At 37.6% G+C, this 13,671-nt stretch overlaps 2 protein-coding genes across 2 annotated transcripts; both read left to right on the top strand.

The window, feature by feature from the left end:
- Window positions 1-8,050: 8,050 nt before the first annotated feature.
- Window positions 8,051-9,222, top strand: LOC133031164 (uncharacterized). Its single transcript, XM_061104590.1, has 2 exons — window positions 8,051-8,897; window positions 8,987-9,222. Exons 1-2 carry the CDS (start codon window positions 8,370-8,372, stop codon window positions 9,209-9,211), a joined length of 753 nt encoding a protein of 250 aa, XP_060960573.1. The 5' UTR covers window positions 8,051-8,369; the 3' UTR covers window positions 9,212-9,222.
- On the top strand, window positions 9,222-12,497 carry LOC133031163 (uncharacterized). The gene is made up of 7 exons (XM_061104589.1): window positions 9,222-9,833; window positions 9,918-10,002; window positions 10,118-10,213; window positions 10,328-10,426; window positions 10,517-10,660; window positions 10,743-10,919; window positions 11,078-12,497. The coding sequence occupies exons 1-7, from the start codon at window positions 9,397-9,399 to the stop codon at window positions 11,360-11,362; spliced, it is 1,323 nt and encodes a 440-aa protein (XP_060960572.1). The 5' UTR covers window positions 9,222-9,396; the 3' UTR covers window positions 11,363-12,497.
- The last annotated feature ends 1,174 nt before the right edge of the window (window positions 12,498-13,671 follow it).

The following is a 13,671-nucleotide window of genomic DNA, read 5'->3' as shown; positions in this document are numbered from 1 at the left end:
TCCTAGAGAGTTCCCTTAGTGCTTAGAGATAGGGGGAAATAAGCTTTTGGACAAAGGTGTGATACCTTGTTCAAGTCATGGTGATCCCTACTAATCTACACTCAAGGTTGTGAGTGAGTGTATATATATTATTCTCTTGTTATATATATATACATATTTTATATTACATGTGTTCTTATCTTCTTCTATATTTCTTATATATAATATATATATATAGTGTATATATGTTGTATATTATGTTGTTGTAACATTTATTTAATCTCTTTGTTGATCCTTGTATTATATTGCAATAGTGTTGTAATGTCTTGATTTTCTTCCATTGTAATAAAATCTTTAACAATCAAAAGCTTATCCCTTTTCAATGGAAGAGGTGATAAATCAAGATTATGAGAATACAAGGATAAGAGATTTTATGTAAAAACCATTCATGGGTGAGCATGGTCGTGTATGTTATGTGATTTACTATATTTTATATAATAGTAATATATAATATATATATATGAGTTATATATATGTGATCATGTGTTTATATCATATTATATATATGATATTTGAAATTTATATCATGTTATTTTATGTATATATGTGAGATATATAATATATAACATGTATATATATGAGTAATATATATTATATATATGTAGAGCATGTGATATAATATATAGGGACCGGATTTCGTCCCGTTACTGTACGGACACGGATTTCAATCCGTGATGTACTGTAACCGTTTGATGGGTAGTTAATTTGATCCAACGGTTGGGGTTCATGTAGGGGTTCATGTAGGGGTAATTAGGTATGAAAAAATGGCTACCGGTTACTTTTTTTGAAATTTAAATTTATTAAAAATGGAAAAGTGAAAAGTGACATCCATCCATCAATCAAGTCTAATCAACCGTCGTACTCCTCCACTCCTCCACTTCTTCACTTTCATTTTCTTTTATTGTTCTATTTGTCATTCGTTTTTCCATTTTCATCTCTGCTAGGGCAAAGTTCTTCCTCTTCCATTTTCTTTTCATTTTCCATTTTGTTTTTCCATTTTCTATTTTCGTTTGAGGTAGTAAAACCCATATTGTACATTGTGGTGTACATTACTCGAAGTGCCATTGTTGGAGTTGTTAGAGGGGGGGTGTCGACGGTGAGTTATACATTACTCCGTTCTACTTTACATACATTTTCTTATTGACAGAAAAAAAAATATTTTTTTGAAGGGAATGTGGTGTTTTTCCATTTTCGTGTACTTAATAGTTTCATTTTGTCTCAGGTGTGGAGGGTGAGGTGGTGAAGGGAGTTTGCATATCTTTGTCGAGGTATTTCTTTGTCTCTCTCTCTCTCTCTATCTCTCTGTCTCTGGTTCTGTGTTTAAGGGAGTTTGCATTTCTTTCTCTGTCTCCCCCCGTGCATGTGTTGTGGTTCTTAGTGTGGAATGTACTGTGTGTTATGAGTTTTTTATTTTAGTTATTTATGAATATGTGATTTGGTATTTTGATTGAGTTTGTTGCAATAAAGAGTTGCATTGTTTAAATTGAATTAGTTGCATTGTACTATAATTTAGGGGTTTTGATTTGGGTATTTTGATGTATGTATTTATGGAATGTGTTAGTTGATTTGGTTGGATTTTAAATATTTGGGGATTGGATAAATGGAGATTTTTTGAGCAATATGACAAAACTCATTTCAATTTAAAAATCTGAACCCAAAAAAAATAAAAATAGTTGTATTGTTATTATTATTATGGCCTTATGTATAGGTATTAGAGAAAAAGATGTTATCTTTTTCAGTTATGTGTACGGTGAAGACTAAAGATATAAATGTATCATATGTTTTTGAGCAACACCCCAAAAATATAATTCACAAGTTCTATAATATTAGGTTGGATATTGTTTTAGTGATCTTATCATTATGTAACTGATTTTGCTTTCTTTCTTGTCTCAATTTTTTAAAGCACAAGAAGAATTACTTTATGATTTGAAACACTTTGGTAAGTTGGATTTGTATGAGATCAAACAATTGGGTGGTGATATTGGTGTGCCGCCTTCTTCTGAAACCAATGAGCGTACTACACCTTTTAAAAAGAGGAAATTTGAGGGATCCGCTTCTCTATGCTCGAGACCTCACAAATTAGTGAGAACTTATCATGGTGTAGTTCGAGACTTTCCTTGGGACACTAAGAAAAAAATTCAAGAAAATCGTGCGGCCGGTGATGATCTTTCTGAGGAACCTTCGGAGGAGCCCTCTGGTGAGAGCTCTAGTTGCAACAATGGAGTTTCAAGGAATCACCTGATTGGCTCCTTTGTGATTGAAGAATCTGGATCTAGCTTATCTGTTCACTCGATTAACCCTGTGGAGGAGTATGTCAAATCTCCTCCACAGGCGCCATGAGAGGTGTTGCTCGGGAACCCGCAGGTCAGTGGGGCACCTCGGGCGCTCGATTCGGGGCGAAGTCCCTGCTCAGATCGCGCTCTCCGGATTTTGTGTTTTTGACTGAGCTCAAGGTGGATGCCAATCCCCTGGTACGTATTCTGAAAGCTTTTCACTTTTATTTTCATATCTCTGTGCCGCCCAGAGGCAATGCGGGGGGAATAATTTTAGCTTGGAAGGTTGGTTTTTGCTTTGAATGTATAGCTTCCTCTCGTAATCATATTTCGGGTTTAGTCTATTCGGACCCCCCAACCCACCCTTGGCTTCTCTCGTGTGTGTACGGTCCTCCCTACAACCATGCAAAGAAGCAATTTTGGAGCGACATCATGACTTTGGGGGATAGATTTGGAGGTCCTTGGTTGATATTTGGTGATACCAATTTTGTCCTTAATCCCTCTGAGAGGGAGGGGTCGCTGGGTCGTGACCCCTTTATCCCTTTCATTTCTAACCTGGTAGAGTCTCGGGGCCTAATCAATATGCATATTAAAGGAGACATGATGACCTGGGACAACCACCGGTCGGGTGAGGGCCATGTGAAGTCGGCTTTGGATAAAGGCATTATTAATGAAACTTGGCTTCATCTGTTCCCCAAAGCCATTCTCTGCTCGATCCAGACCAGTACTTCTGATCATAGACCGCTATGTCTCGATACGGTTGGGGCTGTGCCCAAGTTCAAGAAGTGCTTCAAGTTTGAAGAAAGTTGGACGAGGGATGAAAGAAGTAATCTTGTTGTGGCTAACGCTTGGGATTCTGTGCGCCATCTTTGGGCTCCTGCCCGAGTTTTTAAGAAGATAGGAGCTACTAGAGTGGCGCTCCTTCAATGGAAGAGAACGCAATTTGGGAAAATTGATGAGGTAATCAAAGATTTGGAGGTTAAACTTGATAGAATTCAGTTGTTGCCTGCTGGTTCTAGAGATTGGAGTTTAGAATGTGATATCAGACGGAGCCTAAATGAAGCAAGAACCAGAAAAGCTGTTTACTGGAAACAAAGGGCGAGAATTGATTGGCTCAAGGATGGAGACAAATGCTCCAAATTTTTCTTTCTCTCGGCTGCTATTAGAGGAAGAAGAAATGCCATAGATTGCATTTTGAACAAACATAATGTTTGGATTAATGAGCGGAAATCGATTGGTCAGGAGTTCTTGGAATTTTTTAAGGGCATATTTTCTGCATCTAACGTGTCTAGGCCACTGAACTGTGGCTACTTATTTAGGGAAAGGATTTCTCATGAGGACCAGGTTGGAATGGTCAAGGCCCCCTCCCGGGAAGAAATAAGAAGTACTCTCTTTGCTATGAGCAATCATAAAGCCCCTGGGCCTGATGGGATGTCTGTTTTATTTTTCAAACACTACTGGGAGTCAGTAGGGAGTGACTTCTGTGATGCTGTCGGCGATTTCTTTGAATCGGGTAGGATGCACAAGGGTGTGAATTCCACGAACGTTGTGCTGATACCTAAGGTGCAAAACCCGACGAGACCTAATCATTTTAGACCCATTTCTCTCTGCAATGTGATATATAAGGTCATCTCTAAAATCATTGCAAATAGAATTAAGCCTATTCTCCCCTCCCTCATCTGCCCAACTCAAGCTGCATTTGTTCCAGGAAGGAATATTCAAGATAATAATGTGTTGGTGCAAGAGATTATCCATTCTTTCAACAAGAAGAGAGGAAAAGAAGGTTTTTTTGCTATCAAGATAGACCTGGTCAAAGCTTACGATAGGCTTAGTTGGAACTTTATTGACCACGTCCTTGGCTGTTTCGGTTTCCCCCAAGAAGTTTGCAGCTGGGTCGCTCAGTGTATCTCAACTGCCTCCCTCAATATTTGTATCAATGGAGGTCCGGTTGGTAAAATCGTGCCCTCGTGCGGTATTCGCCAGGGTGACCCTTTATCCCCCTACCTCTTCATCTGTGCAGCGGAAGTGCTATCCAGACTTTTAGAAGAGGCGATTGGAAAGGGGGCTATCCACGGGATTAAGCTAAGTAGGGGGGGCCCGGTCTTATCCCATATTTTCTTTGCTGATGACCTCATCTTGGTGGGCCGGGCTAACCTTAATGAAGCTAAATCCTTGTGGGATTGTCTGGATAAGTTTTGTTCGTGGTCTGGGCAGAAGGTCAACAAGCTTAAGACTTCAATATTTTTTAGTAAAAATACCCCGAATGGTATGAGGAGAGGAATTAAGGAAGCTTTGGGAATTGGCACTCCTGAGGGGGTTATAAAATATTTGGGTTTGCCTCTTTTCAGATCTAGGCAAAAGGATGCTGATTTTAACTTCATCCTTGATAACCTCACATCTAAACTTCAAGGGTGGAAGGCTAAAACTTTATCGAAAGCAGGAAGGGCTACCCTAATCAAATCAGTGGGTCTGGCCATGCCCATCTATGCCATGCAAACAACCAAATTGTCTAATCGGATTGTGAATAGGATTGATGGTTTGGTCCGTGATTTCTGGTGGGGCTTTGAGAAAGGGAACCATGGTCTTTATCTCAAGGCTTGGGATAAGCTGTGTCTTCCAAAATCTTTGGGGGGTCTGGGATTTCGGAAAACCAAGGAAATGAACCTTGCTTTTTTGGCTAAGTGGGGTTGGAATTTACTGACAGGGAGCCAGTCCTTATGTTGCAAGGTCCTCAAAGCCAAATACCTTCGGGGTAAGGACTTTCTCCATTGCAAGTACAAAGACTCTGATTCCTGGTTCTGGAAAAATGTTGTTAAAGCTAGTGATATCATCCGGAAAGGGGCTTGCAAGAGAGTGGGTGATGGAAGAGACACTAGCATATGGAGGGACCCGTGGATCCCTCACTTGAAAGGTTTCATCCCGAAACCAAATGGAAGTGTTGCTTTGGATAATAACTGTGTTGCTGATCTACTTTTGCCTACGGGAGGGTGGGATATCTCTAAGCTAAAAAGTTTGTTCGACCAGGAGACGGTTTTAGCAATTCAGAAAAATGGAATCCCCCCTGGATTGGGAAAGGATAGCTGGTTATGGACCTTGGAAAGTAATGGGCGTTTCTCTAGTAAATCGGCTTATCTGTCTCAGGCTTTGGAAAGAGCTCCCCAGTGTAATGTTGCTCCTGCTCTTTGGAATAAACTTTGGAATAGTAACATCATGGAGCGTCATAAAGTTCTTTGGTGGTGCATTCTTTCTCAAGCTCTCCCTATTCGGGCAGTGATTAAAAGAAGATTTCAGATTGATGATTCCAGTTGTCCGATGTGTGGCAGGGGTGAGGAAACTATGGAGCATTTGTTCCTTTCCTGTGATGTAGCGATGCATTTGTGGCGTTCTTCTCCGTGGGGGATCTTCCCTGTTTGTGATAATGGCATTCGGGTTTGGGATTGGGTGAAGTTCATTTGGAGTCTTAATGGGCGAGGCATCCGAGTAGAGGATGTCTTCCTTTATGCCTCGATTGTGGTGGACAATATTTGGAGGATGCGCAACGACGTGGTACATAATAACTGTTCTCCTAATGTTCTAAAATGTATTGACCATATTTGTTCTTCTTTTGCAGAGGCACATACTTCTCTCTTGCCTAGTCATTCGCCGCCTGTGAAGAATAGCTGGACGCCTCCACCTCTGGACTGGATAAAGCTAAATTGTGATGTTCGCGTGGGTTTGGAGAGTATGTGCACTGCTGTTGTGGCCAGAAATCATCTAGGAAGGGTGGTTTCTATTCACACGTCCCGATTGGATTTCTCGGATGCTCTTTGTGGAGAAGCGGCGGCCTGTTGCCTGGCGGTGTCGGTTGCCTTAGATTTGAAGTATAATTATGTAATTGTGGAGAATGACTCGAGATTAGTAATCAATGCTCTCAATGGGAAGGCGTCCCATTGGGCCCTTGAGAACTATGTCTCCTTTTGTTCCAAGTCTTCTCCTTCTTTAATATGTTGTAATTTTTCTAATATTAGTAGGACATGTAACTATGCGGCTCACAATGTCGCTAAGTGGGCTTTTACCCACCAAGTGTATGGATCGATCCCGATCAATTCTGTTCCGGAAAACATTTTATGTAATGACCATGAGGTCTAGCTTTATTCAATATAACTTTACGCTTATTTTTCAAAAAAAAAAAAGTATTTGTAAGTATGGTACCAATTTTAGAGGCACTAAACTTATTGGTAATGAGCATAATGTCATACAATTTAAATATCCTAATAGAAATAGGAGATATTATCAAACCAAACAAGTTGTGTATTGAATTAAAAACTTAACACAGATAAATTAGGAGTACTATTAAAAATTCGGATAAGAATAATTTAAAAAAATATATGTTTTAAATTTTGTAAAGATATTTGTACTACAGAAAATAAAATTTTCGTACATTTTTGAGACCTTATGAAATTAAAACCCTTTCGAAATTTTTTCACTCATGCAGATAGAATTCATCTTATAAAATAGTATCAAAAGAAAGCTATTTTGTAAAGTAATATAGAAGTGGACAAGGTTTAGAAGTCCCATTTTGCAACCCCATCAAAGCTTAATGTTCATACTTGAGGAAGTGTAATAAGACATTAGTAAGTACTCTAGTTAGCAAGTAAAACATTAGTTGCATTCTCCTTTGAAGAATTATGGAGTTTTTGACTATGTTAGGTATAGGGAAAAAATGTGGAAGGGATAGAAAATAAGTTTAAAAAATTGTGGTAGATCCTTATTATTTATTCTTCTCAGTGTATATTTTCATGTTCCTTCTGCATCTACACTGAGATGCCTATTTACCCTTGAACCTTTATACTACAATAAAATCTTAATATAATTGTTTCTATATTTTATATTACATATGTTGGCATCATTGTATGTTAAAAGTGAATACTGTATAACTGACTTTGCTGGGATGGTATTGTAATAGTAAATTATCTTAGGAAAATATGATAACTTGGAAGCAAAGGGAGACTATTTTGCAACAAGATGAGTGATTTTTATTGTTATTATTACTTGTTTATTTTATTAATTGTTTGTGAACTGCTGTACTTTGCGGTTTTTTTGTTCCAATCAGTAACTGGAGTTGTTGGTTTGGTACAACCCACTCGATTTTGGGAAATTGACATTGCTTTTAATTGAATTTTAATCTTATTTCAATTTTCCTTTTGGGAAATTAGAATTATAACAAAACTAACAATTTACAGAATCCATTATTTAGGCATATTGGTACATTGTACTTAACAGTTTCCATGTAATACATATTATGAAATTATGTTATATGGGAAGAGATGCTTACCTGTTATTGTACACATATAGAAAATTAAGTGTCGGGATGTCATGAATACACTGAAATGTTAGACAATTGCATGAATTATTCAAAGTCTTTGTCTTCCAATATTTTAGTGTTTTGAATGTTTGTTAATTTAAGTTATTTTGTCTTGTGTAATAGGTTTATAAAATGGTATATAAACGGAAGAGGGGGGCTGCTGCAGACAAAAAGGATGCAGCAGAGATAAAGAAGAAGGATCCGAAGGAAGCTTGGGCGAAGTACTAGTGAGTTATTTGTGGCAGTTATTTTAGTGGTAATATTTTTTGGTTTTGAAAATAATATTTATAATTCCATTCCTTTATTTAATTGATGCAGCCAAGCCAATTTCTATGCTTATGCTGATGCACACAAAGAAAAACCTAAAGCAGATGAGAGTGACTTGGACTGTGTTATGGATCTTTTATTTTTTATCTTTGATTTAGCGTACTTTTGTTAATAATCGAGTCTTAATATTGCAGGTGCTTCGTAGTTTTAAGGAGCAATTCAAGCTTCTTAGCGATGAAGAGATTGACAATTGGGCTTCATACGAAGTCGAGGCTTCCCCCTCTAAGGTTGGTGGTAGAGGGAAAGGGAAGAAGGTGAAGGAGACATTATCTGCTGAGCCAGGGATTGATAACAACGAAGGTGTGGGGGACGTTCAAGTTTCTGGCCGTTGCTCATTCGAGCGTTTGGGGAGAATAGTCCCACTGCTCAACGAGGCTCAAAAAGAAATGGTGAGAAATGCCGGTTTCTCAACATTTTTAAGGGAGGATGCCCCGTACATAGACGCTAAGATAGTTAGTTGGCTGATCGATCACGTGGATCCAACCTCTTCTCGGCTGGAGATATTTGGAAGAACGATCCAACTATCCTCCAAGCTGTTTGAGGATGTCATGGGAATCCGGGATGGCGGAGAACCCGTGGCAACCGAAAGTGAGCGTGACCTGGTTGAGTTTGACCTCCTCTTTAAGGCCAAGGACTATAGGTATTCCCTGACTTTGCTGGAGAATGAGCTTAAGGAAACCAGCGACAGTGACTACCTGTTTCTCATTAAGTTTCTCCTTGTCTGTATTGGAACTGTGTTGCTGCCGAAGAATGGTATCGAGGTCAGCACTAGCTACATGCATTCTTTAGTTGACACAAGGTCAATTAAGAAGAAGAATTGGGCGACTGCCGAATTTCGATATCTAATGAGCTCTCTACACCGGTACAAGACGAAGAACACCAAAAATGTCTCCGGTTGCACGATATTTTTACAGGTAAGTTTTCGAATTATTGTGATGGTAGTAATTTTATTCTCTCGTGTACTGATGTGGTAATATATGTATGCACTTTTGTTTGGTGGCAGCTTGTATATTTGACGCACGTAGACTGGACTGCTACTCACGTGGACCGGACTGTGGCTCCAATTGACTTTTGGACCACAAAACACTGCAAGTCAGTGTACAAGTGGATTCGAGACCACGGTGGTCACACAAGTGGAAAGGTACATTTAGTACTTCAATTTTCTGATGCGTTAGAATTTTATTTGAGAGATATGCTAACTAGTTTTTTTGGTGTACTAAGCAAGTGAAATTGACTAACACGTATGTGTTACTGCCAAGTTTTGAATCCGCTGCAGTTGGGCAACCCACAAATGACGCAATATACAAAGCTGTGTGTGAGTTGAAAGATGAGGTCTTCCGGCTTGATTTGAAGGTGAGCAGCGCAAAAGAGCTGTTACTGAAGGTACTCTCCACTTACCTTGGGAAGGGGACTATGAAAGAAGTGTTGGAGATACCTGAGACGAGCAAAGTTCAGCGCTCGCTTTCGTTCAACGGGGAGACCGAGAAGAAGGATGACGTGGGTGTCGAGGAAAAGGATGGTGAAGGGACGAAGGATCAATTGGAAGAGGATGTTGATGATGTAGAGAGTGTCCCTTCACTTAATCTATCAGAAGAGAAGGTCGTTGTTCCAACTAAGGTGGTTGTTTCTGATGATTCGTTTGAGGTTATGAACTTTTGGGGAGAAGATCTCCCCGCTATTGTAAAAGAGGAAGTTGAGCAGACCGTGAAGGATGATTTTGATGATGCTGCGTTCGAAAGATTCAAAGAATCTGGAGGGAAGGTGATTGGTCCGTTCACTGTGAAGAAGGGTTACTCAAATCAACAGTACGAGTTGTTCCGTTACATTTTCTCTAGCGCCAATGATCCGAGGTAATCTCATGTGTCATGATTACTGTGTACGTAGTTGATATTAGTACATTCGTTTCGTTGTTGATTATTTGTTTTGTATTTCAGTGAAGTGTTAGCCCATTTTGGGAAGGTTGAGGTCGAGCGGAGGTTTTTCAAATGCATGAAACCGGAGACCGATATATCAAACAGTGTACGTAGAAGTTGGCATTTGGGTGCTTTGAAATTTGTAGTTCATTATTTTAGTTAATGCCATTTACAAATTGTATGAATGACAACATAACGGATATTGTTTGTGTAAATGTCAGGTCATTGATTGCTTTGCTCAAATCATGAATTTTCGAGAGAAGAAGCGCAACGGCATTGGAAGAAAGAGAACTTGGTTTATGCCCACCAGAATTTCGGTATGAAATTTGATATTTAAAAGTGGACATGAATCTTTTGTATTTGTGCTGTAAACTCTGTTAAATCTATGTTTTTATTCAAAATGTAATCTATTATGTGTGCTTATTGTGCAGAGCAAGTTACTTGGAAGAACGATGACTGTGGAGAGGATGGCGAAGGAGCAAGAGTGGTCCACTCTTTATTACGATGCAGATTTGAGTTTATGTCACACTGTAATTTGCATTTTCTTGAAACTTTTGTGTTGAATCAAATGTGTGTAGTTCAATTTTCCAATGACTTTTTTTTGTTTTACTTTGTCGCAGATGGTGGTACCCCTACTGGATACCGACAGTGCTCCGCACTGGTTTGCGGCGAATGTGAGCATGGTTAATACAACAGTGGAAATTAGGGACTCGTTGTCTTCTGCAATGCATAAGAGGTCACGTCGGAGCACCTGCGTAGAGATGGTATGCACGTGTGTACACGGTTTGCCGTTTTATTAGTGTAATTGCACTAATCTCAACTGTGATTGTTTTAATTTTTTTGCAGCTCCAGACTTTGGACCAATTGTTTGCCCCTGTCAAGCCAGGAGACCTGAATTTCAGCGAGTTTGTAATTATTTCTTCAAGCAAGGACTACCCACAACAACAAAATGGCCACGATTGTGGAATGTTTGTAATGAAGTACATGGAATCACTATTCGAGGAAAATGAAATATTGGAAGAGGTAATGTAATGTTGATTTCTTTAGTTTAAGTTTTCATCCAGTTAACTAACTGTTTATATTTTGAAAATTGAGTTGTCAATCTATTTTTTGATGGATTTGTTTCTATGGATTTGGTTGTCATGTGTATTACTGAATTGGTTTCCTAATGTACAATGCAGTTTGATCCTATTGAAGCCAGACTGGATTGTGTTGGGAAAATTGTCACCCACGAGAGTAACAAGGCTAAACATGCTGTGATGGAGGGAGTTAAGAAGCAATTTGGATTGAGCAAAACCAAAGTTCTTCCATCAACATCTACAACTATACCATTACGTAGTCCATCAAGGTCTCCTCGAGACCCCCGATTCAGCACAGCGAAGGCCAGGTCCGAAAACATGTGGACTGGCAAGAGCAAGTCCCCGAAAACCCGTCATTCTAAAAGGCTGGCCATAAGTAACAAGTAGTATATTACAATGGTTACAAAAGTTACGTTATTTATATATTTACTATGTTCAGTACAATGGTTACAAAAGTTAGGTTTTAGGTCGTAAATTATATTTAGTGAGTCATGTTATATACTTGCATCATACTACTGTTAGGTGATTTGGAATTGCACTAATGTTGGTGATTTTATAATTTACTATAGGGTAAGAGTTATGGTAGTTTTTAGAATTTGGTGGAACAGATTATTATTACTGTATGGTCATTATTACTATTATTGTGAATATTATTTCGGTTGTTATATTTTGCCATTACTATTAGGTTTTGGATTTTTTTTTACCATAACAATATGTGAAGTACATTATTCTGAAAATGAAATTAACCAATTTTACATTCTTTTTCGCACTATCTGTTTTAGTCCAATGATGTCCATAGCCAAAATAATAAAAATACTTATACTTATGTACTTTCCCATTATTATTGTGAATATTATTACTGTTGTTATATTTTGCCAGTACTGTTAGGTTTTGGATAGTGAAGTACATTATTTTGAAAATGAAATTGACCAATTTTACTCCAATTATGTCCAAAATAATAAAAATACCTACACTTATGTACTTTCCCATTACAGAGATGAAGGCATTAATTCTGGCCTTGGACATAAATTTGGATCAAAAAGAGTAAGTACAGTACAATAATGAGAAATAATAACTCTGTCACACAATTTCCTTTGTAACAATTTTACCACTTCTAAATAATGTAATTAAAGGCTATAAAAAAAAAAACTGTTTTTCAAAAATGCAGTGTATTGAACATCAAGCTTTACAACAATTATATGGATACCTCCAACATATTAAAAATTATAAACAATGGTACCAATCTATTCAACATTAAACACATAGTTAAAGTACAGTACAGTAATGAGACATAATAACTCTGGCGTTCACACAATTTCACCATTTGTAAATAATGCAATTAAAAGCTATCAAAATAAATAAAGGTTACTGTTTGTCAAAAATGCAATGTATTGAACATCAACGTTTGAAAATGGTAGCAATCTATTAAACATTAAACTCATAGGTAAGTAAATCATGTAATTTAAAACTTTGAAAAAAAAGTTGAAGTATTTTTAAAATGCAATATAGTGAAACACAACAATATTGACTAAGTTATTATACACTTTTTGGATTATATTGTGAAAATTACCGATATTTATCTTTAAATCCTAGTATTTCACACTACATTAATTACTGTACTACGCACATATTGACATTCACAATCAATGACCAAATAGTAATTAAGAAATTTTTAATAGAACCAACTTAAATGGCTACCTTTCCTTTGACAACATACTTAAAAAACATAAAATAAACATCATACCACATACAATATCTCTAACGAAATAAAAGTTGGCAAATGATGAAAAGGCAAATAAATATAATGAAATATAATTTTTTAATAATGTTTTCATGGTGCATCTTCTCTTTCTCCAAACTCCTTACTTGGTTTCGCAAACCGAGAGTAGTGTCTGCAGGTTTTTTAGGATGAGCTTGATCGATCCAACAAAAGTAATCACATCCTCGACTTTCGTTGTTCTCCTGAATTTAAAATAAGTACATCACCATATTTACAAAGCCTAGTTTAAAATATTATTAAGGCGTTCGAACTCTTACATAGTGCGGACATCCAAAGAAGCGACGACCCGGATTTGCTCTACTGCTAGAAGTCCAAACATAAGCTAGATCACCACAGTAGCAATGGGGGTGTCCCCCAAGTGAATTTTTCCATGAAGGGAAATCCCTCTCGAACCCGTAGGGGTCCTCTCCAGAACCACCCACCATGTTTTTTTTTTAACAAACCAAATTAGGGTGTTAGTGAGGCTTGAAAAGGAGTGTTTCCCTCGACCTTATGGTGGAAATAGGCTTGTGAAAATAAATTTAGGGGGGAAACCGAATTTCTTTGAAAACGTTAGAAAGTATATTAAAATTGGGGAGCATATTTCGTGCTGCCTCTCAAATTTTTGCTTCAAAGTCTTTGGTCCACTATACTTATATACAAAAAAGTAGTGTCAATCACAAGCAGTCCAATCAAATTAAAATAATATTTTATGTAAACTCTATGAACAGTTAAAAGTACAACACATAAATATTTCTCCCCACATGAATAAACCACATATACAGCCGGTTTAGTTTGGTTTAATGGAATTGTATGAACTTTCTTATATTTTATGTTATGTCCAAATACACATGTTGGCCAAAATTAATAAACAGACTATGCAATACTTTTTCTGTATTAATTGAGTTTGCAATTTGTATGTTTATTTCTTTTAATC

This window comes from Cannabis sativa, chromosome 9 (genome assembly GCF_029168945.1).
Source record: "Cannabis sativa cultivar Pink pepper isolate KNU-18-1 chromosome 9, ASM2916894v1, whole genome shotgun sequence".
NCBI classification, from domain to species: domain Eukaryota; kingdom Viridiplantae; phylum Streptophyta; class Magnoliopsida; order Rosales; family Cannabaceae; genus Cannabis; species Cannabis sativa.
Note: the sequence above shows the minus strand (reverse complement) of the source record. Positions and strands in the feature narration are given on the sequence as shown.

Coding starts and splice junctions, on each gene's coding strand:
- LOC133031164 (XM_061104590.1), top strand. CDS start 8,370: ATGGTGAGAAATGCCGGTTTCTCAACATTTTTAAGGGAGGATGCCCCG. Junction 8,898..8,986: donor GTTGCACGATATTTTTACAG/GTAAGTTTTCGA, acceptor GTTTGGTGGCAG/CTTGTATATTTGACGCACGT.
- LOC133031163 (XM_061104589.1), top strand. CDS start 9,397: ATGAAAGAAGTGTTGGAGATACCTGAGACGAGCAAAGTTCAGCGCTCG. Junction 10,003..10,117: donor AGACCGATATATCAAACAGT/GTACGTAGAAGT, acceptor TGTAAATGTCAG/GTCATTGATTGCTTTGCTCA. Junction 10,427..10,516: donor ATTTGAGTTTATGTCACACT/GTAATTTGCATT, acceptor ACTTTGTCGCAG/ATGGTGGTACCCCTACTGGA.